At 31.1% G+C, this 25894-nt stretch overlaps 5 protein-coding genes across 5 annotated transcripts; 1 reads left to right on the top strand and 4 right to left on the bottom strand.

Moving 5' to 3' along the window:
- Positions 1 to 4381: 4381 nt before the first annotated feature.
- On the top strand, positions 4382 to 6466 carry PmUG01_02013200 (transcription initiation factor TFIIB, putative; the record flags this gene model as incomplete). The annotated part of the gene is made up of 3 exons (XM_029008602.1): positions 4382 to 4451; positions 4955 to 5409; positions 5891 to 6466. 3 exons carry the CDS (start codon positions 4382 to 4384, stop codon positions 6464 to 6466), a joined length of 1101 nt encoding a protein of 366 aa, XP_028860145.1.
- Positions 6467 to 7493: 1027 nt separating this feature from the next.
- On the bottom strand, positions 7494 to 8159 carry AKLP1 (adenylate kinase-like protein 1, putative; the record flags this gene model as incomplete). Its single annotated transcript, XM_029008601.1, has 1 exon — positions 7494 to 8159. One exon carries the CDS (start codon positions 8157 to 8159, stop codon positions 7494 to 7496), a length of 666 nt encoding a protein of 221 aa, XP_028860144.1.
- A 1048-nt stretch (positions 8160 to 9207) lies between these two features.
- Positions 9208 to 15841, bottom strand: PmUG01_02013000 (kinesin-8, putative; the record flags this gene model as incomplete). The annotated part of the gene is made up of 5 exons (XM_029008600.1): positions 9208 to 9294; positions 9941 to 10096; positions 10253 to 10375; positions 10666 to 10728; positions 11243 to 15841. 5 exons carry the CDS (start codon positions 15839 to 15841, stop codon positions 9208 to 9210), a joined length of 5028 nt encoding a protein of 1675 aa, XP_028860143.1.
- A 3746-nt stretch (positions 15842 to 19587) lies between these two features.
- PmUG01_02012900 (conserved Plasmodium protein, unknown function) lies at positions 19588 to 20437 on the bottom strand (the record flags this gene model as incomplete). The annotated part of the gene is made up of 3 exons (XM_029008599.1): positions 19588 to 19666; positions 20031 to 20134; positions 20327 to 20437. 3 exons carry the CDS (start codon positions 20435 to 20437, stop codon positions 19588 to 19590), a joined length of 294 nt encoding a protein of 97 aa, XP_028860142.1.
- Positions 20438 to 21448: 1011 nt separating this feature from the next.
- PmUG01_02012800 (replication factor c protein, putative) lies at positions 21449 to 25294 on the bottom strand (the record flags this gene model as incomplete). Its single annotated transcript, XM_029008598.1, has 1 exon — positions 21449 to 25294. The coding sequence occupies one exon, from the start codon at positions 25292 to 25294 to the stop codon at positions 21449 to 21451; it is 3846 nt and encodes a 1281-aa protein (XP_028860141.1).
- Between the last annotated feature and the right edge of the window lie 600 nt (positions 25295 to 25894).

The raw sequence follows: 25894 nt of genomic DNA, 5'->3' as shown, positions 1-25894 counted from the left end.
TGTAGCTCGCATATTGATATATATATTACATATGTGCATATATATATATAATGTAATGACAAATTGCACATATATACGCACAAGTGCATGAGAGGTATATGTCATATATATATATATATATATCTAAGCACATACATGTGTTCACATTTTTGCTAGCGCTTGTCGCGCTTCTTTCCCCGACTAACAGTTAATTATGTATATATATGCATGCATATATATATACTTACTTACATGCATATATATATATATATATATATTTTTTTTTTTATTTTTTAAGACAAAAAAGTAATGAACATTGTAGAAAATAAATTCTGATTTACATTCCTGTGCCAGTGGCAATTATCTACAGTGTTCGAACAAACCATGTAAAGAAATTCGACAAAGCAAAAAATTTCTTTGTGTTAGTAAAGAAGCTCATCAGTGAATTAACAAAACGAATAAATAATCATTACAACATGATATTATATTTGGCATATGATTTTTACTGTATATTATTTAATGGTAACAGAGAGTACCATTTTAAAAAAAAATAAATTTTCTCTTGCCATTTGCGGGCGTGTATTGAATGCTTGTACATGTGCATATATATGAGCGAACTGCACATGTACGTACGAACATACATATATACATACATACACACATATATACCGTTTACGAGTAAGGCATGTTCAGAGAAGCACGCGCATGAACGCATACTTGTATGCACACATCCGTGGGTTCATCCCTGCTATATGTACATTGTGTGTGCACATTTTTTTTCTGTTTTTCATATGCAAGGCATATAAATGAAGACACGCCTCGCGCACACGTCATTTTATATATACATATTTATTTATTTATTTATTTATTTACTTACGTGTTTCTATATATACATTTACGTGTTTCTATATATACATTTACGTGTTTCTATATATACATTTACGTGTTCATATGTATATATTTATATACGCATGTTTGCTTGGAGAAAGTGCTTAAAAAAAAAAAAAAAAAAAGGCTGTTATGTTACCCCCACTGCGAGATATTTCTTTTTTCTTTCTTTTTGAGTACAGTAGATGTCAGTTTAGCTTTTTATGATGTGTTATACTCACATAGCATATATACATATATACATTCATGCGCAAGCGGTTGATACGTACATATATACAGATAAGTAAGTATGTATGTATGTATTGCACACGTACGTGCAGTTGTATGTTATTTGAGCGGCTTCTTTTATTCGTGCACTTGAACTCACTGTTTATCTGCGCCCATATTTGTTTTTTCAGTCATTCATGCACATTTTTAACTTATTTTTGCATGTGTTATTCGCAAAGAAATATATATACCGCTGCTTATCTTGCTGAATTACTAAGTAAGTTCTGCTTTTGCGCATTGTCACTTTTTATTTATTGCATCATGCACACACACGTACTCATAATACTTGATCGCATACACTTTGTTGTTCTAGGAAAAACATATCCAAGTTTTTTTTTTTTTTTTTTTTTACAATTTTGCATACGCATTCTTTTATTTTTTTATTAAAAAAAGGGGATAAAAATATAAGCATAAGGTAGGATACCTTCATTATGTGTAAATGTTAAACACACATACTCGTTAGAGCTACTAACACATTTTAGCAAATACACAGCTAATTGATTTCACTGTAGAGTGTTAAATTCTCTTAAATTTTTTTTTTTCTTTTTTTTTTATTTTATTAGCGTAACTAATTAAACAGATTTGGTTTATGTAACCTCGTTGACTAGTTACAAGTATATATGTTTGGTATATATGCATATGTATATGCACATATATACATGCATATGTATATATAAATACGGAGCCATTTGATAAAATTAATTTTCTAAGAAATACGATTTATTCTGTAAAATAGCCTTATTAACACGTTGTTGTCCATATATATGAGTAACACTACAGAATAATGAGTAAAAAAAAAAAAAAAAAAAAAAGAGGCAAACATAACAAAGATAGCACATAGTACATAAACATTATACACTGCCACATTGATAACGTGCATCCTGCACATACTCAACATGTGTACTAACTTATGTACTACCACTACTACTGCTACTACTGCCACTACTACTACTACTACTACTACCACTACTACTGCTACTACTGCCACTACTACTACTACTACTACCACTACTACTGCTACTACTGCCACTACTACTACTACTACTACCACTACTACTGCTACTACTGCCACTACTACTACTACTACTGCATACTTTTTTTTTTCCCTTCATAAGGGAAACATTATACGATCGAAGTTAAAGCGACAACACCCCACCTTCTGTGCAGCGTTAGCCTTGAAGGAGTTTTATGCACGCTCAGCCATGTTTATGTATATACATATACGCATACATACATATACGCATACATACATATACGCATATATACATATACGCATATATACATATATATGCACAACATAAATGCTTATTTACTCATTCACCGCTTTTGGTCCATCTTTACGTAAAAGATTTAAAAAGCATAATTTTAAAATTAACGAAATATATTACTTCCAAGTAATTCTCAAACAGGTGTTAAAATGGATGCTTTGTCAATTTAACGGAAATAAGGAACAATTGCAAAAATTTCGTTCTATCTGTCTATCTATCTATCTATCTATATATCCATCTATCTTTTTTTTTTTTTCTTTTTTTTTTTTTTTATATTTGTACATATATTTACCCCCCAACAATTGTTACATTTTTCGAACAAGATTAGCACATAATTGTACATGCACATATAAACATTTATATACGTACATATATGCATATATGTATGCATATCCATGTACATATGTATAATAGTAAGTTCACAAAAGTAGCGCGATAGATAACTTTACAAAATTATGTGCCAGCTTATTAACCATATATATGTATGTATATATATATATTTTTACCCTCTAATTCGTTCCGCCATTTTTTTTTTATACCATTCCTTTGTTTTGTTAATTCCCTTTTTACTTATAACTTTCCTGTACGCCACTTCGCATATAGTTCCCATACCCCATTCATTTTCTATTTTCCGCATTTTTTTTAAACAAATTTGTTTATTTTTGACTTAACCGAACATTTTAAAATAATAGGAAACTTAATTTGAGAAAATTAATATTTTATTTGTATAAAACAAAACAGATTAACATTTTTTTGCAATAAGGAGAAGAACATTACTTTGCTGCAATATTTTTTTGGGGTTCTTTTGCTTCTTATCATTGTCGCATTCTGTTTTTACAGTTGCTTCACTGCATTTTATGGCTTCATTGTATTTTAATGCTTTTTTGCTTTTCATTGATTTTAATTTCAATATCAATTTTAATTTCAATATCAATTTTAATTTCAATTTTAATTTCAATAACAATTTAAATTTTAATTTCAATTTTAATTTCAATATCAATTTTAATTTCAATTTCAATAACAATTTCAATTTCAATAACAATTTCAATAACAATTTAAATTTAAATTTTTTTTTTCCTTTTTGCTATTTTACCGCTTACCTATTGTTTTTTATCTTCAATTTTTTATTACGTATACGCTGTTATGCAAACATTATTCTCCGCATAACTGCAAAATTGGTCAGTAAAAATTTAACTTTCCATTTTTAAGCAAACTTGACATGTGTAGTATTATGGCGGGGCTCAAGTAACAACATCTCACATGTATACATATGTACACATACATGTATACATATATATATACATTTACATATATATATACATTTACATATATATATACATTTACATATATATATACATTTACATATATATATACATTTACATATATATATACATTTGCATATATATATACGTCCCTTATCCTCGTGGCGCGCAAAAATATGCCTATTGGCTGAAGGCGAAACAGAAATATATTCCTTCAGAGACCAAGTAGAATATTAAAAAAAAAAAAAAAAAAAAAAAAGCTTAGAGTTCTCCAGACGTTTATATAAAAATATTGAATGTGTATACACGCAAGTATACATATGCGTAAATATATACTCGTATACCTACATTTATATATATATATATATATATATATATATATATATATATGCATACATGTGTGTGTGCATGTGTATATCCGTGCACGTCATACCCAATGAGCAGCCACAGTACATTCTTTCTGTGCGCCCTCAAACCAGCATAACAAGTTCGCTGATGGATTAGCAAACTGTCAGACGAACCTAAAATTTGAAAATATTTAAAATAAAAACATCAAAAACATCAGAAATAACAAAAGTGTTGAAGCAATCGAAATAATCGAAACAGTCAAAACAATCGGAACAGTCAAAACAATAGGAACAGTCAAAACAATCGGAACAGTCAAAACAATCGGAACAGTCAAAACAATCGGAACAATTGAAAAATGAAAAAATAGAAATGTCATCGTTTTATAATAAAAAATTGGCAATTAGTTCTTCCCAAGATAAGCCCATTCCCGTGAATGTTGGTAATTTGCAGTTACTACCCGAGTTTGTGCGACGATGCGTACATGCATACGTACATACGTATATACATACATAAATATGTATATAATATGTAGTTCTCTTTTTTTACCCTTTTTTTACCCTTTTTTTACCCATTTTTTACCCTTTTTTTACCCATTTTTTACCCATTTTTTACCCTTTTTTTACCCTTTTTTTACCCATTTTTTACCCATTTTTACCTTTTTACCCATTTTTTACCCTTTTTTACCCTTTTTTTACCCTTTTTTTTTTTTTTTTTTGGGGTGAAGGGGAGCTTAGCAAGTGGGTTACGTTCGTACAAACTAGAGTTTGCAAGTTGGTGTACATCTGCGTGTTAGACGACCGGTTACATGGGCGCATAAGCTTAAATAGTGTGCATATTGTGCATATCATGCATGGTGTATATATATACAAGCCCTTACTTGCGTTCTTCTGTTAAGCACCCGTACGACATGAACAATCATTGCACATATTTTCCGCTTAATAGAGTCAAACAACGAAAGGAGTATCATAAAACGAAAGTTGTTTAAGTCTTTTCGGACTAACAGAAATGAATTTTGCCCTGATTGCAAGGAAAAAGGAATAGTTATATGTGACACAAGTGAAGGTACGCAGATATGCAATGCTTGTGGACTAGTAGTAGAAAGTCATATTTTATCAGAGGAGCAAGAATGGCGCAACTTTAGCAATGATGGACAACCTAAAAGTATTGATAGAAATAGAGTAGGTGAGATAAGTGATATATGGTTAGAGAATAATATAACAAGTACTACTTTTATTAAGTCTAGCAAAAAACTACAACATTTGAATATGATGACGCAAATTAATAAAAATGATCAAACATTACTATCAGCTTTTAACATTTTAAAATTAATATGTGAAACATTTTATCTAAGGAGCAATGTTATTGAGCGGGCTAAAGAAATAACAAAGGAATTGCAGGTAGGAAGTAATGACAAGATAGAGAGGGGAAGGAGGAGGAGAAACAACAAACAAGTGTACACGTGTTCCCACCCGTGTGTAGTTGCATCTGTTCGTGGTTATATCCGTTTGCAGTTGTATCTGTTTGTGGTTATATCCGTTTGCAGTTGTATCTGTGGTTATATCCGTTTGCAGTTGTATCGTTGTTATATCAGTTGCAGCTGTTTGTTGGTTATATCCGTTTGCAGTTGTATCTGTTCGTGGTTATATCCGTTTGCAGTTGTATCTGTTCGTGGTTATATCCGTTTGCAGTTGTATCTGTTCGTGGTTATATCCGTTTGCAGTTGTATCTGTTCGTGGTTATATCCGTTTGCAGTTGTATCTGTTCGTGGTTATATCCGTTTGCAGTTGTATCTGTTCGTGGTTATATCCGTTTGCAGTTGTATCTGTTTGTGTTTGTATCTCGTCATGTCTAAATGTACCGCTAACTTTTTTTTTTTAGGAAATGGAGCAGCTGAAAAACCGCATAAACAATTTGAACATGCTAGCTGTGGTGTACTTAGCATGTAGAGAAGCAGGGCATATAAAAAGTATTAAAGAGTTGATAACATTTGATAGGTCCTATAAAGAGAAGGATTTGGGAAAAACTATAAATAAATTAAAAAAGGTGTTACCTACAAGAGCATTTGTATACAATGAAAATATTTCACATCTTATATATTCCTTGTCTAATAGATTACAATTATCAGTAGAACTTATAGAAGCAATTGAGTATGTCGTTAAAAAGGCTACCACGTTAATAACTACATCTCATAGGTTGAATTCATTATGTGGAGGATCCATTCATTTAATTGTTGAATTAAATACAACTGAAGAGAACAATGTGAAATTACCAAATTTATCGCAAATAGCATCTGTGTGTGGTGTAACTACAAACACTTTGAAGACCACGTTTAAGGAGTTATTAAATGCAGCTACTTACATACTCCCTAAGTGCTATTTGAAGGATAATAGTGTTAAGTTATCCCTACTAAAGCATAAATACCTAAGCGACGAAAAGAAGAAGAAACTTAAATAAGAGAAGCATGGGAGGCAAAGAGGTACACTGCATAGTTCACTTATACATATAATGCGTATACACATATAAGAATGTGCGCAACAAAGTCACTTGAGGGAGAGACCTCTCCTAATACATGTTGTACACCCCTGTGCCCATGTTCACTCAGAAGAAGCATACATTTTATCACCTACCAGTTTGCACATAACGAAAATTAGTTTTCATGCCCACTTCCATAAGTGTGCACTCGTATGTGTATTTGAATCCGTTTATGTGTCTCTTCCCCGTTTAAATGACAACACATTTGTGGTGAAGCACTCGTTTAGTAAGGTTCATTTAGTTTAGTTTACTTTTGTTTAGTTCAATTTAGCTTCTTTAGTTTTATTAGATTCTTTTTTTTTTTTTTTTTTTTTTTTTTTTTTTTTGAACGTCCAAAATTTAATCATTTTTATTTGTGAAAATATACCATTTGAAGCGGTAACACACGAATCAACAAAAAAAAAAAAAAAAAAAAAAAAAAAAAAAATTATAAACAGTAAACTGTGCTATATGTTATGTGATGTGTAAACTGTAAATTATGCATTAGGGACTAAATTTTTTATAGTGAATGATGGGAAGAGATTTTCCGGTGGATTCATGGTAGCGGAAAGAAAGTAGGCGCACGTGTAAACATATACATACATGTGCATATATGTACATACATATATATACATATGTGGAAGTTCATGCCTTCGTACCTGTGTCCGTGAGAGGCATTTTTCCCTTCGTTTCTTTTGTACGTGCACTATAATATTTATATTTTCGAAGTAGAAGAAGGGAAAACAAAATAATATATGAACAGTTGGTGTAAAGATTGTGCATGTATATATCTTTAATTTTACTTTATTTAATTATTATTTTTTCTTTTTTTTTTTTTTTTTTTTTTTTTTCTGTGGTTGTCAGTGGCTGTCTTTCATCCTGGTCAAGCTTGTTTGTACAGACACTCATACCGACAATCGCCCCACCACTCATGTTGCTGCTCATGTTATCATTTCGATTATCACTTCAGTTACCAGTATCTTATGTTTGAGAGTACCCAAGTCTTTATCGTGTTAATGTTTTTCTCATACTGATCCAAATCATTGTTTTCCAGTTCAGTGAATACTGTTTCGTCTTCAAAATGTTCAAGTATATCTTCTTTTATAACTTGAAATATTTCACACTCAATATTATTCGTAATTTTTTCTTTTCTATAATTTCTTTTTTCTAAACGTTCATATAAATTATTAGTAGATATTGTTAACAGAAATATATGATCAATTAAATGTTTGTCCCTTACAAAATTAACACCATGAAAATCTATAATATAACCTCCTTTTTTTTCCATATCTAATTTTTTTAATCTATCATTTACTAACTCTTCATTGTAGATACTTGCATCTAGTTTATCATCGTACTCTTCGTACAGCCTTTCTTCTTTGATTATATGCGATAAATTGACGTGCACCATTTTGCCTTCTTCCTCGCTAGCCACTCCATCAACCAAATCAATGCAATCCCTTCTCTCCATTCCTTCTGCGTCTCCTATTTCTTTAGTGCCTTCCATTCCTTCTTTCTTCCATTTCTTATTTTTCTGTTTTATTACTTTATTTATTACCTCAACTAGCTCCTCACACAAGGTCGTCTTGCCAACCCCAGGCACACCCGTAACAATAATGTTCGGAAGCCTACGCATGGGTATATGGCCTCCTATCACTATCCCCTCAAAGTCGTACTATAGCACGTACTTTTCTACACCTCCTAAGTATATTCCTACCGCACCTTTTAACTATAATGCAAATCTCCACCAGTCTCTTACTTCCTCATGTAAGATACACCCTCCCCCCTTTCTAGATTACAATTGATCTTAACTTTTACTCGACCCCGTGCTACGTTTGTAGTTACTGCTTTGATGGAGTTGCTTCCACGTAATGAAGTGATAATAAGAGTTCAGAAGTGCTGAAAAACTTCTCTTTTTTTTTTTTTTTTTTTTTTTTTTTTTTCTGTTATTATTATGTTATGTTTAGGAATAATAATTTAATAACATGTATTACATAGCGACTTCACACATGTGGAATTTTCAAATTAATAAAAAGGTAAGGTATGGTAAGAAGAGATAAGGTAAGATATGGTAAGGTAAAACATGGTGATATGAAATTACTTCAGATAAAATAATGCTCCTAAATTTGGGAGGATCGTGCTCGTATTCATTTCGAAAGTGCGTTAAGCAAGTAATACAAGTAAAATACGTGATATGGATGATTTGCGTTTTATGCTTGTACAATGAGAATGATACGTATGGTTTGTACGTGTTTATATGTATACAATTAAACAATGTAGCATTACTGCTACAAAAAAAAAAAAAAAAAAAAAAAAAAAAAAAAAAAATTAAAATGAGTAAAAGAATAAACTCGTTTCGAAGCATGAACCATGTACACGAGTAATAAACATAAGTGGAGAACAAAAAATTGATAGAGGTAAAGCCTCCTTCTCTATCTATTTTATTCATTAAATTATTTATTCTTTTATATATATATATATATATATATATATATTTTTTTTTTTTTTTTTTATTGTTGTTGTTGTTCTTGTTGTTGTTCTTGTTGTCCCTACTCCGTGTGTAAACTACTTTAAAAGGCATAAACGTTGATGTATATGATAGTCCGTGCTTCTTCTTTTTGTTGTTCATCAAGCTTCGCTTCTCCGACGTCATAGAAGGAACATCCATCTGATGTTGCTGTGTGTTAAGAAGTTGCCTTAAGTTGCTGTTTCAATTCGTTGATTTGCTTTTCCTTCTGGCTTATTATTGTAGAGGATAACTCCAGGAATTCCTGCGAAGGGTTCGAGCATTTTATTGTAAATTTGTGGTTAGTTTATTCTCCATTTTGTTCTTTTTATTTGGTTCCTTTTTTTTTTTTTTTTTTTCATTTTTGTTATGATCGAGCACCCAGTTGTATTATTCATGCTGCAAATCTCTGTGCTAGTCGTATCGCATTTTAGAGGATTTTTAAGTTCATTATTACATGCACTATCTTCATTTGTATGTTCGTCATTACATACACTATCCTCATTTGTATGTTCGTCATTACATACACTATCCTCATTTGTATGTTCGTCATTACATACACTATCCTCATTTGTATGTTCGTCATTACATACACTATCCTCATTTGTATGTTCGTCATTACATACACTATCCTCATTTGTATGTTCGTCATTACATACACTATCCTCATTTGTATGTTCGTCATTACATACACTATCCTCATTTGTATGTTCGTCATTACATACACTATCCTCATTTGTAGCACTGACAGCACATACAGTTTACATAATGTAGTAAATGAACTAACTGTTTGCAGACATCTCTGCTTGGAATAGCGGAAAGGTACCGTGTTTATAGTAAGATGAAAACATACATATATGTCCATAAATATTAAAGGTAACTATATTTTTTTTTTTTTTTTTTCAAATTACCTGGAGCTCCTCCTTATCTTGCAATAAGACCTTATTAGTATAAAAAAGATAGAGAAAATTTTTCATTTTTTCATCTTTTACTTTATTTGGTAGCTCTTTTATTATATCGTTTGTTTTCGATATGTTCATTTTTAGCTGCTGATCCAAGCTTGCTTTCTGTGAAGAGGGAAAAAGATGCATTTGTTTCGTCAGCACTTCGGAAGTGTAAACCTAATGTGGCGCTGCTGCTACAAACGCTATTGACACTGGTACCACTATTAATATTGCCATCATTACTATACATATCGCGTTAGTACTTCTGTTTAGTATTACACTTTCGCGCAGCAGCTTAATATCTTCATCCGAGTATTTGTTTATGTTGATTTCCTTGTCTTCAATAAGCTTTCGCTCAAGGTCCAAAATGATCATTTTAATTTTTTTTCTTTCATTTAAAAGCTTTGAAGGAGTGGTATAAACAAAAGGGAAATTGTGATAGTGCGGTGGTACAGTGGCACAACATTACATCACTACATCGAGATGCATTGGTATAACACTACATTAGTACGCTGCTATTTGTTACTACGGAACGAAGAGGGAAATGTGTGTGGAAGTCCATCTCCCACCCTCCCCCAAATCCCTCGTCACTTAAGGAGACTCAGGAAAAATGATAGGAGAATGACAACAATGATGATAACAAAGACTACAAAATGAGTTGTTCGAAAAATGAAAAGAAATATTTTTTTTACTTTTGTTAAATCATATTTCCACTTTTCAGAAGTATCATCATTTTCTTTGTCCTCCGTACTCTCCTACAATGAGCGAATAACATGGCAGCAATGATGAACAGTGGGTTTTGTCATACATGGGGGTGGGTACGGCACGCGGAGTTATATACACATGTATATATATGTATATAAGCATGGAGTGCATAGGAACAGTGGTGCGTGCATAGGAACAGTGGTGCGGGCATATGAACAATGGTGCGTGCATATGAACAGTGGTGCGTGCATATGAACAGTGGTGCGTGCATATGAACAGTGGTGCGTGCATATGAACAGTGGTGCGTGCATATGAACAATGGTGCGTGCATTTGTGCGTTCCTATGAAAACGAAGGGCTTGCAAGACTACGAGCTGGAGTATAAGATCGCTCCTTTGTACGTTACTGCACACTATTGTAAACTACTCTGCACTGCTGCACACTACTGTAAACTACTCTGCACTGCTGCACACTACTGTAAACTACTCTGCACTACCACACAGTACTGTGCACTACTCTACCCTATGCTATTTTCTTTCTTTTCTTTCTCTTTTTCCTCTTAAACCTTCAACTGAGCGTATTTTTTCTTCAAGTCGTCCAGCTTCTTCTTAATCTGAATATGATTAATATCATGATTGTATATCAAAACTTTGAATCCATCTATTTGTTTTTTATACTCATCATTAAGAGATTTCAAGTTTTGGGAAACTTGCAAGTACTCTTGGAGCTTTGCTTGAAAGCTTTTATTATCTGTAAATAATTTTTCATTTAAAAGTTTTAAGCTATTCACTTCTTCTTTGTAACGATATAATTCTTCTTCTTGGTATTCGTTTGCAGTAATGTTGTTACAGTTTTGTCCATGAGCCTCTCCATTATGAGCCTCTCCATTACGAGCTACTCCATTATGAGCTACTCCATTATGAGCTACTCCATTATGAGCTACTCCACTGTGATTGCCCCCATTCTGGACATCGTTACCGTCGGAGTTCCTCAACTTTTGATTTTCCCTTTTTAAGACAGATATAATGTTTATAAGTTCTTCCTTAGAGCAGTTTTTTTCATATTCCTTCAAATGGTCATAGTAATCATAATTAGTGGAGCTAGTACTCATGTAATATTCATTCATTTTGTCTTTTTCATTTAATTGTTCTTTTAAAAATTCAATTTCATTCTTTAACTTTTCAATAAGATCAATGTACATGGAAAGATGATGTTTAACAACAATAGCATTCGAAGTAACTACATTTTTTATATTTTTTGCTCTATTTGCATATTTTAAAGTATTATGAGTGTCTTCATATGATAGATGGGAAGGACTTATGTTAGCTATCATAACTGTTTTACAATTTCCACCTAAAGAATCTTTTAATAATCTAGTCAATTTACTATCTCTAAAAGGAATAAAATTTGATTTAGAAGTCCCTTTGCTTCTTAAAACTAATGCATTAATAACATTTCCTAATGCTAACAATGATCTATTAATATTAGCACCTTCTAACATCCTCATTCCTTTATTATTCGTCTGACTAGCTCTTTCACTTCCAGCTAAATCAATAACACATAACTTTCCTCTTTTCGTTTGTTGATAAACACCTTGTCCTTTTTCTGTTTCTTCTACAATAACTTGTAATACACCATGACTCCTTGAACTTGTTTTATTTGCATCTGTGGGTTCTTGGGTTCTATTTCTATTTCCTGTATGAATTAATTCCATAATTTCTTCAACAGATGTAGTACTTACTTCATATATGTTAGAAACAGTTACTCCTTTTATAGGATCTTCTCTTAAATCTAGATATTCATTTGATGGGTTCAACAGATCACATATATTCTCATTATATATTTCAATAAATGAACATTTAACTTTATACTCATGCATTACTTGTAAACTTTTTATTTTTTCAAATAGGTCTTTTAGTATCATCATCATAATTCCAGGTTCATTTTTATATCCTATTATAGTGTGTGTCTTACCTGCACCTGTGGCACCATATGCAAAAACTGTAGAGTTATATCCTTTTATAACTGCATCTATTAGACATTTGACACTATTATTATATACATCCTCTTGGGAACAATTTTCATCGAATACATAATCAAACACGTATTTTTTTTCTCTACTTCTATTTTGCCTTAATACATTATCTGAGTTATCCGAAGGATCCAGAAGTACTACCATTTTGTTATCTAAAATTTTTATAATGTTTTTCGCACCCTCATTCTTTTCACTCACACTCATCGGTCTGCACCTTATCACAACGTTCATATTGTATGTTACATCCCTTTCTCCCGATGGACTACTTTTCTCGTTCTTCTGAGCCTTCCCTACTACTCCAGCAATATTCGTGGGGGAACCTCCTCCAGCCGCATTCACACAGCTAACTGGAGTAGTAGCAGTTACTACCGCAGTAGGAGAGCTGCTACTCCCCTTACGCTCAGTCTTGACCGCACTGGTAGTAGTAGTAGTGGTGGTAGTAGTACTACTGTTACTATTCCGCTTCGCCATTTTGGGAGTTTTAACATTCTCGTTTCCTTTACTTTTTATTTTTATCGCTTTAACAGTTCCCATCATTACAGCTTTGTTTGAGGATGGTCTACTTAGATTTTTAGGCGTTTTTGCCTTGGCTGAAGAACTAATTTTTGAGTTGTCTATTTTTGTTAGTTCGCTGTTTGTAATTTTTATTAAGTTCGTTGATATCTCTTCATCTTCCTCCTGTTCCTCCTCTTTTGAGTAGTTGATACTAGGTGAGTTACAACTACTTTTACCTAAATTTAAATTCGTTAGTTTACTTTTCATAGGATGTACAACTGTAGGAAATCCATCTTTCTGTATTTGTGCATTTGCTTTCGTTTCATAATTGTTTGCAAAACTTATATTTGGTGAGTTACCACTACTGAAATAAGAAGTTTCTTTGGGGGACGCACACTTAGTATAACTTAAGTTGGGGGTATCATCTTGAGTTAATTCTGATTTGTTGGAGGCCCTTCTTGTTAAACTTACACACTTCGTGTGTAATGATATGTAATCTATGCTCGGGAACAAGTCGTTAGAGTACCTTAAACTTTCTGCATCATTACTTTCTAGGTAGTTGAAGTGCGGTGAAACATCACTTAAGGGGGAAACTTCGTTCATAGGGGAGATGTTCTCATTCATAAGGGAGTTAGTCTCATTCATAGGGGAGATGTTCTCATTCATAGGGGAGTTAGTCTCATTCATAGGGGAGTTTGTTCCATTTATAGGGGAAGTCGCATCATTCACCAGGTATTCCTCATGGGTACTACCGCTGAAGGTGTTATGCCTGGCGGAGTCTTCGTTATTCTTGTTCATCAGGAACACATTATAAGCATGTGTTTGTGTATGTATATTTTCATGTGTATTTGAATTTCCATTTGCACAAGCGTGTGCCTGTGCAATGCTTTTCTCACGAAACTGCTGTTTTTCCTTGCCTAGCCCTAACAAATTATTTTCGATATCACAAAAGCTCTTTTTCATTTTTTCCCACTGATTGGACGAAATGACGTTTGTTTCGCTTTTTTTTAAATTTAAAGGACTCATATCGCTCATATATAATTTTGTATTGTTCCCTTGGTCATTATGCACATTCGTTCTATATTTCGCTACCTCTTCATTTAGATAGTCGTTAGTCATTTTGTTTGAAATACATTCTTGAATCCCTCTTTTCGATGAATACATTTTATTTTCTCTACTCGCACCGCTAACATTTTTCACGTCGTCTCTTTTATCATATTTGTTAGACGCGCTTTTTAGCTTATCCCTCTTTTCTACGTCTTCTACTATTTCTTCCGCTTCTCCTTCTTCCACTTCTATTTCTTCCACTTCTACTTCTTCCACTTCTACTTCTTCCACTTCTGCTTCTTCCACTTCTGCTTCTTCCACTTCTGCTTCTTCCACTTCTGCTTCTTCCACTTCTGCTTCTTCCACTTCTGCTTCTTCCACTTCTGCTTCTTCCACTTCTGCTTCTTCCACTTCTGCTTCTTCCCCTTTTTCTAATTCTTGTCGTTCTCTCCCCTGGTGTGAGTCTTCACATTGATCTTCCCGTTTTGCTTCCGCATCTGCATGCAACTCATATTGAAAAGACGATTTTTTAAAATTGTTTGCCTTTCCTATAGTATTACATGGGGAAGAATCTATATGAAAATTACTAAGAGAATGTAAATTATTATCAGATGCAAATTGAGAATACATTTTAGATATCTCATCTTGAAGACTCATATTATTATTTGTGTCCGATATGGACTTCATGGAACTATTGAACAGTTTTATATCCTCCAATAAATCTTGAACTGAGCTCAAATTTTGTTCTTCTTTGACTTCTTTAAAGGAATCTTCCATATTGCTTGCTTTGTTTCTATACATAGGGGACAGCCTGCTCTTGTCATAGTACTTCCCTGGGAAGTCCGAATGTTCACACTCACAGTCAATATCACCACCGTTGTTGCAACTTCTATTGTTACAGATTCTGTTATTGTAACTGCTATTGTTCAAGTAGCCATTATCAGAACCGCCCACATTGTTAATATATATTTTTATCATATCCTCATCATCTATTTCTCTTTTTTTTTTTTTCTGTTCTCTATTGTATGCACAGCTTGAGCTATCTATAACTGCACCTTCATCAAAATAATTGTTATCTTCATAAGTCATTACATCTTGTAATTTGGTGCATGATTCCTTTTCCTTTACTTCCTCAATATAAGCATTTCTATTGAATGAATGTTCAACAATGTTGGCCAAGTGAACCCTTTGAAGGCGGGTCATATGACTATTGCTCACGCTCGTAGAAACGTGTGAAGAGGGAAAGCTTTCCCCCATGATTCTTTCATGTTTATGTATATTTATATTGTCATCTTCATCATCATTATATGTATTATTATCTCCAATGTAGTTTACTCCGTCAGTTTCACTCCCATGTTCGCTCCCCTTTACACTGCCATTTATGCTGTCCTTTCCGCTAGCCTTTTCATTGTTGTTCTCGTACTCATTTTCATTTTCCGTTGTTCGGTTTGAAATGCAGATTCCCTCTGCTAATTTAGAAGCTGAAGGTATATCAAAGCTTGTGGATTTACTAATATTACTCTCTTCTTTTTGCATCCACTCATTTTCATCATATGCGTTTATCCTTTTACCATTTGTGTCCTCCATCTTTTTTTTTTTTTTTTTTTCTTTTAAGAATGGTAAGTGGTTAAAAATGAGTACATATTAAAAAGGGGTAGAAAAATAAATCAAGAGAGAGAACATTGAGCGAATACTCTTACCATGCCACAGTAAGCATAAATGTATGATGCTCTTACCGAAACACAGTAAGCACACCAATTGTGAAGCTCTTTTTTCCTGAATATCAATACTTCTAAAAATACAGGTATACAGTGTTCATGATTTAGAGATAAATATAAAGACACGTTGTCCTTGTTGAAAATAATTCTATAACCTCAAATATTTTTGTTGTACATAAAGATGGAAAAAGAAAATGGATGTAAAAAGGGGGAAATCGTAAAGCGTTTCATGTGCTTCTCCCAGTGAAGGAATGGGAAAACCGCATGGACGCATTATATATATTTACGTATGGGTGTATATACGTATGGAGGTATTTACGTATGGAGGTATTTACGTATGAGTGTATTTACGTATGGGGGTATGTACGCATGGGAGTATTTATATATGAGGGTATTTATGTATGAGTGTATTTACATATGCGTCTATTTACATATGCATCTACTTACATATGCGTCTATTTACATATTCGTCTATTTACATATAATTCCATTTACATATGCTTCTATTTACATATGTGCGTATGCGCGCGTTTACATATCTATGTCTACTCGCGTGGGTACACGTAGCACGAGACCCCCATCATGCTATATTTGCATCTTTTTAAAAGAGAATTAACTAAAATAAAACTTACAAGATAAAACTTAAAAGTTGCACTGAAAAAATTAACTGCAAGAGTGGATATTTAGATACTCCAACATTTGCTCACTTGTATTTTCTTTATGTTTAAACGTTCCAATTAGGTAATATATAAGTGAAAAGTAAAATGGGGAACGTGCGTATTTAAAAAAAAAAAAAGAGAAAAAAAGAGAAAAAAAAAGCAAAAATAATGCAAAAATAAGGAAGTATAAGATTAATAAATGGGAAAAGAATGAACAAAAAAAAAATACAAGTTCCCCATTTCAGTTATCACTCTTTGCGATAAATTTCCTTGTTGCGTTAATCTTCCTGCACTAATCAGGTAATTTTTAGTACAATTTATCAAAATACCAAAAAACATGTTATATGTGTAAAACTTTTTGGAGTAAGTTTCATTAATTCGCAGAGGAAAAGTTGAAAAGAAAAAATTTAAAAGAAGGTATCACATGGATTACTAGTTGTGACGTAACATATAATTCCTTTTTCTCCTTTGAGGAACATAATTATGAGGCCAAAAGTATTCGGACGTGAATACGCATATGTACGTGTGCATTTAATATTACGTATGCTTGTAGTATTGTATAAGTGTATGTATTGCATGAAGTATGTATTGCATGAAGTATGTATTGTATGAAGTATGTATTGCATGAAGTATGTATTACATGAAGTATGTATCGCACATATAAGTTCGTACATGTACTTATATATATGTATATATACACATGTACATACGAGAAGAGTTCGGAGTAATAAAATAATTTCTCATGTTCTCACATAATACTTAAAAAAATTATCAAAATTAGACAGGTAAAAATTTGGAAATTCCCACACATATAAGTGCATGTTTATTATATGCATACACATTTATGTTCACATTTATGTGCACATTTACGCTAATATTTACATTCCCACGTGCATATATTTAAAAGATTACTTTACATCTTAAAAGAATAAGTATACTCTTACTCATATTACATAAACAAAAAATATGAAATTACAAAAAAAAATAAAAAGTATATTAACATGCTCATAAAAATAGTGGCGTATTTTATTACATAAGCACAATTTTTATTTCTCCCATTTCGTGGCATTTTGCTATATTTCACTATTTTTTATTATTTGTTTGTATTTTTATGTATTTTTATGTATTTGTTTGTATTTGTTTGTATTTTTATGTATTTTTTTGTATTTTTATGTATTATTTTGTATTTTTATGTATTTTTTTGTATTTTTATGTATTTTTTATTTTTTTTTTTTTTTTTTGTAAATTAAGAAAAAATAAACATCGTGATGGTGCAATTCTTTGTGCAAAAAAGGATTTTTAAATTAAAAAAAATAAAACATAAATATGTACGCATATATAATACATACATATGTACATATATACATACATATGTACACATATACATACATATGCATATTTTTATTATATTTATTAACTTAGAATCTTAAGATTAATGTTTGAAATAAAACGAGAAGTCTTGTATTATCCTGTTTTCTTCTCTCTTGGTTTATTTTCATTATGTCATCTTTTCTTCTCCAAAGGGCGGGAAAGACAAAATTATGAACATGGTCATCTAACTATAGACAACATAACGAAAAAAAAAAAAAAAAAAAATGAACATAAAAATGAATATATAAATGAACATAAAAATGAATATATAAATGAACATAAAAATGAATATATAAATTTAAAATACAAAATATAAAGTATAAAATAAAAAACCAAGTTGTCATACGAAAATTAGACAAAAACAAATATAAATATATTCTAAACATAAAATGAAGCAAAATTTATACATGTGTGTATAAAATAGACGAACATGTTACTACACATTGTAAAAAAGGGGAAAAAAAAAAAGAAAAGAAAACTAATCCAACCCCTGGTTGAATTATACATATATTATACGTAAATATGAAGTAAAATCTCTTTACATAAATAAATGAAATTTATTTGTGTTTACGCAAATGCATATATACATATACATCATTTATGTAATGGTTGTATGTAAATGTATACTGTTTTCATTATATTTGAAAAATTTAAATAAAAAAATATACACATATTGTTATCCTAAATGAGGCGGGAATGTAAACCACCACCCTCTAACTATTTGATACGTATATATACATATATATATATATGTGCATACTGCAAAAAACGAAATGACGGATGTCTGAATTTTTCTTAAACAACATATATCAAGAAAAACGGAGCAACCCATTTGTAGATAAAAAAAAAAGAAAAAGGGTTATCTATTCATTTGGGGCTAAAAATTACATAATTTAAAAATTTTCTTTTTAATATACAATTATATTTTTTCCTAATAAATAAAAGTATTGCATGTACGGTTACTTGGTTTTAAATATGTTGCCCTCACATGTGGGGGAACATTTTGGTATATCCCTCTTTTTTTCAAAAAAAATAAAATAAAATAAAAAATTAAAATTAAAATAAAAAATTAAAATTAAAATAAAAAATTAAAATTAAAATAAAAAATTAAAATTAAAATTAAAATTAAAATAAAATAAAAATAAAAATAAGAGGACAAAAATTATACTTTACTGCTTCAGTCATAACAAAATTATTTCCAAATAATTATAACACCTGTACATTATTTTCTTTTACCATGCCTGTATATACATATATATATATATATGTGCACGATAAATATACGCAGTGCCAACCGAAACTTATTAAAATTTTTTGACTTATGTGGTCGCTGGATTTTTTAAAATTTGCAACTCCATGGAAGTTCATTTTTACAACCAAAGATTATATTTTTAAAAGAGTGCAAAATTTGCATTGGAAAAACAGACAAACATACATACGTACATACATATACACATACATACAAATAAATGAAAAAATTACTAAAAAAGATAGGTGTCTTATGGATATTACATTAAACATGCATATAGGCATATATGTACACGCATGTATCTGTGGTATGGTACTTATTATGCATATGCTTACTTCAGTTCCTCTGCAGACCGTCCTTGTATTTTTCCAGTTCGTCAAATCTCAAATCCTTCACCTTTAAAACTTTTCCAAAGCTAAAAAAAAATTCACATGTACGTATGCATGTACGAATGCATGTGTGTACAATGGCACATGTTTACGAAATACCAAGTTGGATACCACAATTTCGACAACTTGTTTATGTACAAAATTTTCCCTCTCGAATACTTCATTGTATAAGACAGCGTTGTTAACGAAATTAAATGAAATATAATGTATATGGTCATACTATTTTTTAATTTTTATTGCAGTTTACAATATTTTACATACTTCTGCAGTATTTTCCGTTATTGTGAATCACTATATACAAACATATACATATAAACTACATATGTCTATGTAGTTTTTTTTTTTTTTTTTTTTTTTTTTTTTTTTTTGGGGTGGAGGGGAGGTGACAACCTTTGCAAAGGGCACTGTGGCTGGTTAATTAAGCCATGAAAATATTTCCACATTTTTGGACATATATTTTCCATTTTCTCAATATGATTACTCGTAATCTTGTTCTTTAAATTTGTAAAAATAAAAAACAAAAAGTTAAAAGTTGAAAGTTAGAAATTAAAAATTAAAAATTAAAAATTAAAGATATTTTTGATATACGTACACATACGATATATTAATATGTATGTATATGTACATATATTTATACATATATATTATATGCGAATGGCTTTTTTTTTTTTTTTTTTTTTTTTTACTTTACACAAATAGCAAACTTTAGTATTCTTATATTTTACAATGTACTGATTCATAAACATTTCATAGGTTCCCAACTTTTTTGTCATTTTTATGATTTTATTATTCTCCATTTTTTCCCTTGTGGATATTTTGAAATGCCCTCAACTGATATTCTACCTATCCCTTATGATAACGAAGGGATGAATGATAGGCGATGGACGAACGATGGAAAAGGGAAAAAAAACGAATTAAGGGAATGCTAATACTCTCTTATATTTATCAAAAAAGGTGTTCTAATAATTAAGCCCCACTTCCATAAGCACAAGTTTAAGTAAACTCGCCGAAATTTTTTCAAATTTTTGGCCAACAATTTGTTTTTTTTTTTTTGATTTTACCTGTATTGTTCATAAAAAATATATATTTTTTAAAACAATATTAATATATATATTATTCCATGTAAAGTTCAAAAAGTGCATTTTGTCAAGTACTATTCCGACATTTCAGTTGTTATTCTCTATGTAAAAAATAAATGTGTTATGTTAAGAAAAATTTCCTTAAAGTATATTTATCATCCCAACTACACGTAATTGCAAAAGGTTACATGTATAAGCTACATTTACAGCATGAACTCATAATAAAGTGCTTATATGCTTACATTCGTCAGTTTATTTTGTTTTTTTCTTTAAATATGAGTTAAAACATATATTTGATAAGACGATTGAGAGCATAAAAAGGGAAATACATTTACGTATATGCATGCACATACATGTGCCACATAGATATATATATATATATATATGTGCATGTATATGTACGTGTTAGTTTCTTGAAGCTTCTTTAAAATTGAACGATACTCTTTTAAGATTTTTTCAAAAGGATGTACACAACGTAGTTCAAAAATAGATAGGTGCCGAAAAAAAGGGACAAAATAAGGCTCCACAAAAAAAAAAAAAAAAAAAAAATATAAATATACACGTACATATGCATATACTTATAAATATGTATATGTGCGCACTTTTTTTGTTCACCGAGAAATGCAAAGCCTTCTCCCTTTAAATAAAAGATATGCATCAAACGTCTACTTCCACGTCTTCGCAGGTGTGCTAATATGCATGTGTTTACGTGAATGTACAGATTACCGCCTAGCCACTCTGTAAAACGCAAAAATTTAGGGGCTGCAAGACTGCATTACAGCGTTCCTCGATGTTTTTGTAATAACCCTTTGTTTTAACATATTTGCCAGAAAAATAAATCTTTTTTTCTTTATTTATTATTCGCTCCATATATTTCTTTTCCTCGTTAATAAGTTCACACATGGTAAGAGTAGATACATCTCTGTTGTGTAGAATTTTTGTTTTTAAAATATTTTGATCAAGTTTTAGTTTGTTTTTTCCCTTTTCTGTTTTTGTATCGTTATTTTGTTCATTCTTGCTTTGGGATGGTTCATCTAGAAAATAGGTTTGGAATGCTTGTTCATATCCACTCTGATGTGCAATTAGGATCATATCACTTAGAGATACTTTAAAATTTGGAGCATAACTTACATCAAAGATGGACTTCTTATTGACCCGCGTCGATATTGCCATTGACGATGCTGCCAGTGATGAAGCCTTAACAATTTGCATTTGATGAATATTTTTTTTTTTTTCATTGAAATTTATGGAATTGTTGTTTACCCACTTTTTCAACTCATTCAACCTTTCACATACATTCGCTGTTAACAAACTTTTTTTCGTCTCAAATTGAAATGCAGTCGTTGTTATATTCGTTAGAGTTTGTTTCTGCAAACTTTGAAAAGATGGAAATAGATTCGTTTTTTTTTCTGCATAAATTAGGAGGTCCTCAACACAGGGATCAAATACGTAAACCTTCTCAAAAGAGTAGTTGTTCAAAAAATTGTTGTTACTACGTTTTTCGCTCTGGAACGCGGTGCTGTTCGCATTGTTCCCACTATTTGCATTCCTCCCAATGTTTGCATTATTCCCAATGTTTGCATTACTCCCAATGTTTGCATTACTCCCAATGTTTGCATTATTCCCAATGTTTGCATTATTCCCAATGTTTGCATTATTCCCAATGTTTGCATTACTCCCATTATTTGTATTACTCCTATTGTTTGCACTACTCCCATTATTTGCACTACTCCCATTATTTATATTATTCCCACTGTTCGCGTTACTCCCACTATTCAAGCTGCTTCTACTGTGGTATGCACCTTGAACAGAACTTCTTGAGGGATAGGAGGTACCATAGTAAGGTGCCATACTAGACGAAAGAGATAAACTCGTAAAGGATATATTAAACAATGTCATCATGTATAAAATTTTAACACAAAATAGTTTTAACTTATTGGCATCTTTATCTTTATATTCATATGGGACCAAAATATATTTGGGTAGATTAAGATCTCTATAATAACTCTGCTTTCCCCATAGATGTACATTTTTAAAAAAAAAATCATTCATGTAAAAAAAAGAAAAAATATAATTTAAAATTTCATAATAAAAATGCTTTGAATATACATATTTATAAGTGATGACTGCAAACTTTTCATTAATAAAATTCTCTTTCATCTGTTTGACATCCATTTGTCTTTTCCTATAATAATTACTATGACTGTTATGTATTAACACATAATGGATATGTGAATTCGTATTTAAATTTATAATAATTATAAATAAAAAAACTACAAAATAAAGAGTTTTTTGCATAGAATAATTGAGAACTTGTTTCTGTTTATATTCCATATTATCACAGAAAGATAAGAAATCAAGGCAGTAACTTAATTTACAAAAATCATAATCATTAAAAGGAATATTTAACAGATTATCATATATGTAATAATATGTTTGTACATAATTATATTCATTCGCTAGATTAATATAAAAAAAATTATGACAATCTTTTAGTAATTTACTTATAATTTTTTTGTTTTTATTTTTTACATATATCATGTTCAACAATTCAATGTAATTATTATTCGCGTCTTTATAAAACAAATATGAGTTAAGAAGCTCTAAGCTTATGCTCACTACTTTGTTCTTTCCCCTTTTCTTCACGCGGTTTTCCTCCTCTCCATCCATTTCGCGATGGTACCTATCGTAGTCATCAGTGTAGGCAAAGGCCCCCCTTCCGCTTGACAAGTTAGATTGGTGGTTGCGTGCGTCTGAGGAGTTGCTCCTATTATTACTACCACTAATATTGCCTCTAACACTGCCGCTAACATTGCCACTAGCATTACCACTAGCGATACCGCTAATATTACCGCTAATATCACCGCTAATATTACCGCTAATATTATTTTCATTACTATCACGAACATATTTTTTTGTAGCACTGGGTTCCCCCCTATGTATAGAAGCGCACGGCGCTCTGGACGTTTCACCGCTGTAACTGTCGGCAGACATGTTTCTAGAACCTATGCTAAGAAAATAAATGGTATTCAGAATTGCCCTTATATCCCCTTTGTATATATCAATTAGCTTATTAACCGCTTCATTACTTATTTTAATATATTCTTTATCACAAATATGAGTAATTCTACTTTTCAACATCTCTATATTTAAATTCTCTACAATAACAACTTTGCTAATTTTTCGAAGTTCCTTTAAACTTTTATGATATATATCGTTACAAATACATATAATTGGTCTTCTAATAATGCTCCTATTTTTTTTATCTTTTTTATTTAAAAATTTCATTATGCTATCTATATTCTGGTATGTACTAGACAACCCATCTATTTCATCAATAATACAGATATTAGGATTTCCTCCAATTGAATTGTTACACACAATTGATTCTATAAATGGAATAAGTGTTTCTTTGTTTCTATCATCACTACCATTTATTTCGATGATGTTGAATTTAAAATGATTTGATATGACATATGCTAATGTTGTTTTGCCTTTTCCAGCGGACCCACCTAGTAATAATATTCTGTGAAAATCCATATTTTTCTTTTCACTCTCCTCTTTTATTTCATTATTCTGACTGCTCATATTTCTTTCTTTTTTTATTCTATCACTCCACTGCTTTAGCCATAGGAGCACTTCTCTATTGATGGATTCCTCTGTCAACAACTCAGAGAAGAACCTTGCCCTGTATTTTTCAACAAAATTGGTACATTTATCGACTCCATGCGCACGTTTATAGACCACATTTACGCGTTTTCCGTTTACCCCCTGCTCTCCCTCTAATTTTGCTGCTTCTGAGCTTCTATCCTGTTCTACCTGGACAAAGGGATTAATTGATCCCTCCCCTCCGTCATTGTTCCGTTGCTTGTATTGCTCATCCCTTTTTTTCCTTTCCGCTTTTACATTTTCCTCTTCTTTAATTTCTAACAGTACCCTTTCAATCATTTTTCTAAATTCTTTATTGTTTCCTCTTAGTATTCCATGTTTGAAAAACATGGTTTCATCATTTTGTCTAACTTGTTCCTTTGTTGATTGTTCATTTGTCTTTTCCACCTCGGCCTCTACTTTTGCTTTACCTCTACCATTTTCCTCTATCCTTTTTTTCACATACATAGGGGGGTACATATTATTCGCGTCGTAAATTTTTATGTATTCATCTATATCTTCATTGGACATTAGCATTTTCTTTACTTCCCTTTTATTCTTTATATCTATTTGTTCTTTTTTAAAAAATATATCATCACTCCTTAAATTATTTCTGTACACGTACTCTTTTAAAAAATTATAATCATTAAAAATGTAGTAGTTATTAAATACCCTATCATATAAGCAGTTGCTACTTGCACTCTGTTCTGTATTATTTACATCAGTACCTTTTTTTATTATCTCACTGTTATTTATATTTCCTTTTTTCTTCTTTTTCTTTTTATTTAACAGTAATTCGTATTCATCGTATATATCGAATTTTCTTTTATCTCCTCTGTTTACTTTATCTTTTTCTTTTTCTATCTCCTCAATCAAAATATTGTCTATTCCTTCTAAGTCGTTCAGATAGTTCAGATCGAGATTCATTATGACTGGAGAAGTAAAAGGAAAAGGAAAAAAAAAAAAAAAAAAAAAAAAATTGACAAAAATAGGGATGCGACTAAATTGACGAGCTCATTTGAGCGCACAGGTATACGTACCTGGTATACCTGGGTGTATGTGTGTGTGTGTGTTTGTGGGATTGTGTTTACCTATGTTGGCTTGTGTGTACGTTTATGTTTTCCTTTTCTGGGAAGGGGCAATATAAATACGGAATTATTACCACACTAAAGGTACATGCACACAAGAACAGCTAAAAAATGTTAAAAGAAACATTTACTATAAAGTTTAAAAAAAAAAAAAAAAAAAAAAAAAAAAGGAACTGCGTGCGCTTTATTATTAATCCCTCTTAAATCTTTTTTTCGAAATACACCTCCGCAAAAATATTACTATTGCTACGTTACTGCCACTGTTATTATTGTTACTATTGTTGATATTGTTATCGTTATTGTTATCGTTATTGTTATTGTTATCGTTATTGTTATCGTTATTGTTATCGTTATTGTTATTGTTATCGTTATTGTTATTGTTATCGTTATTGTTATTTTTTTTTTTTTTTATTTTTTTTTTTTTAAACGTTGAAGAATG

Source organism: Plasmodium malariae, assembly GCF_900090045.1.
Source record: "Plasmodium malariae genome assembly, chromosome: 2".
Taxonomy (NCBI): Eukaryota; Apicomplexa; class Aconoidasida; order Haemosporida; family Plasmodiidae; genus Plasmodium; species Plasmodium malariae.
This window is presented reverse-complemented; position numbering and strand designations above follow the sequence as displayed.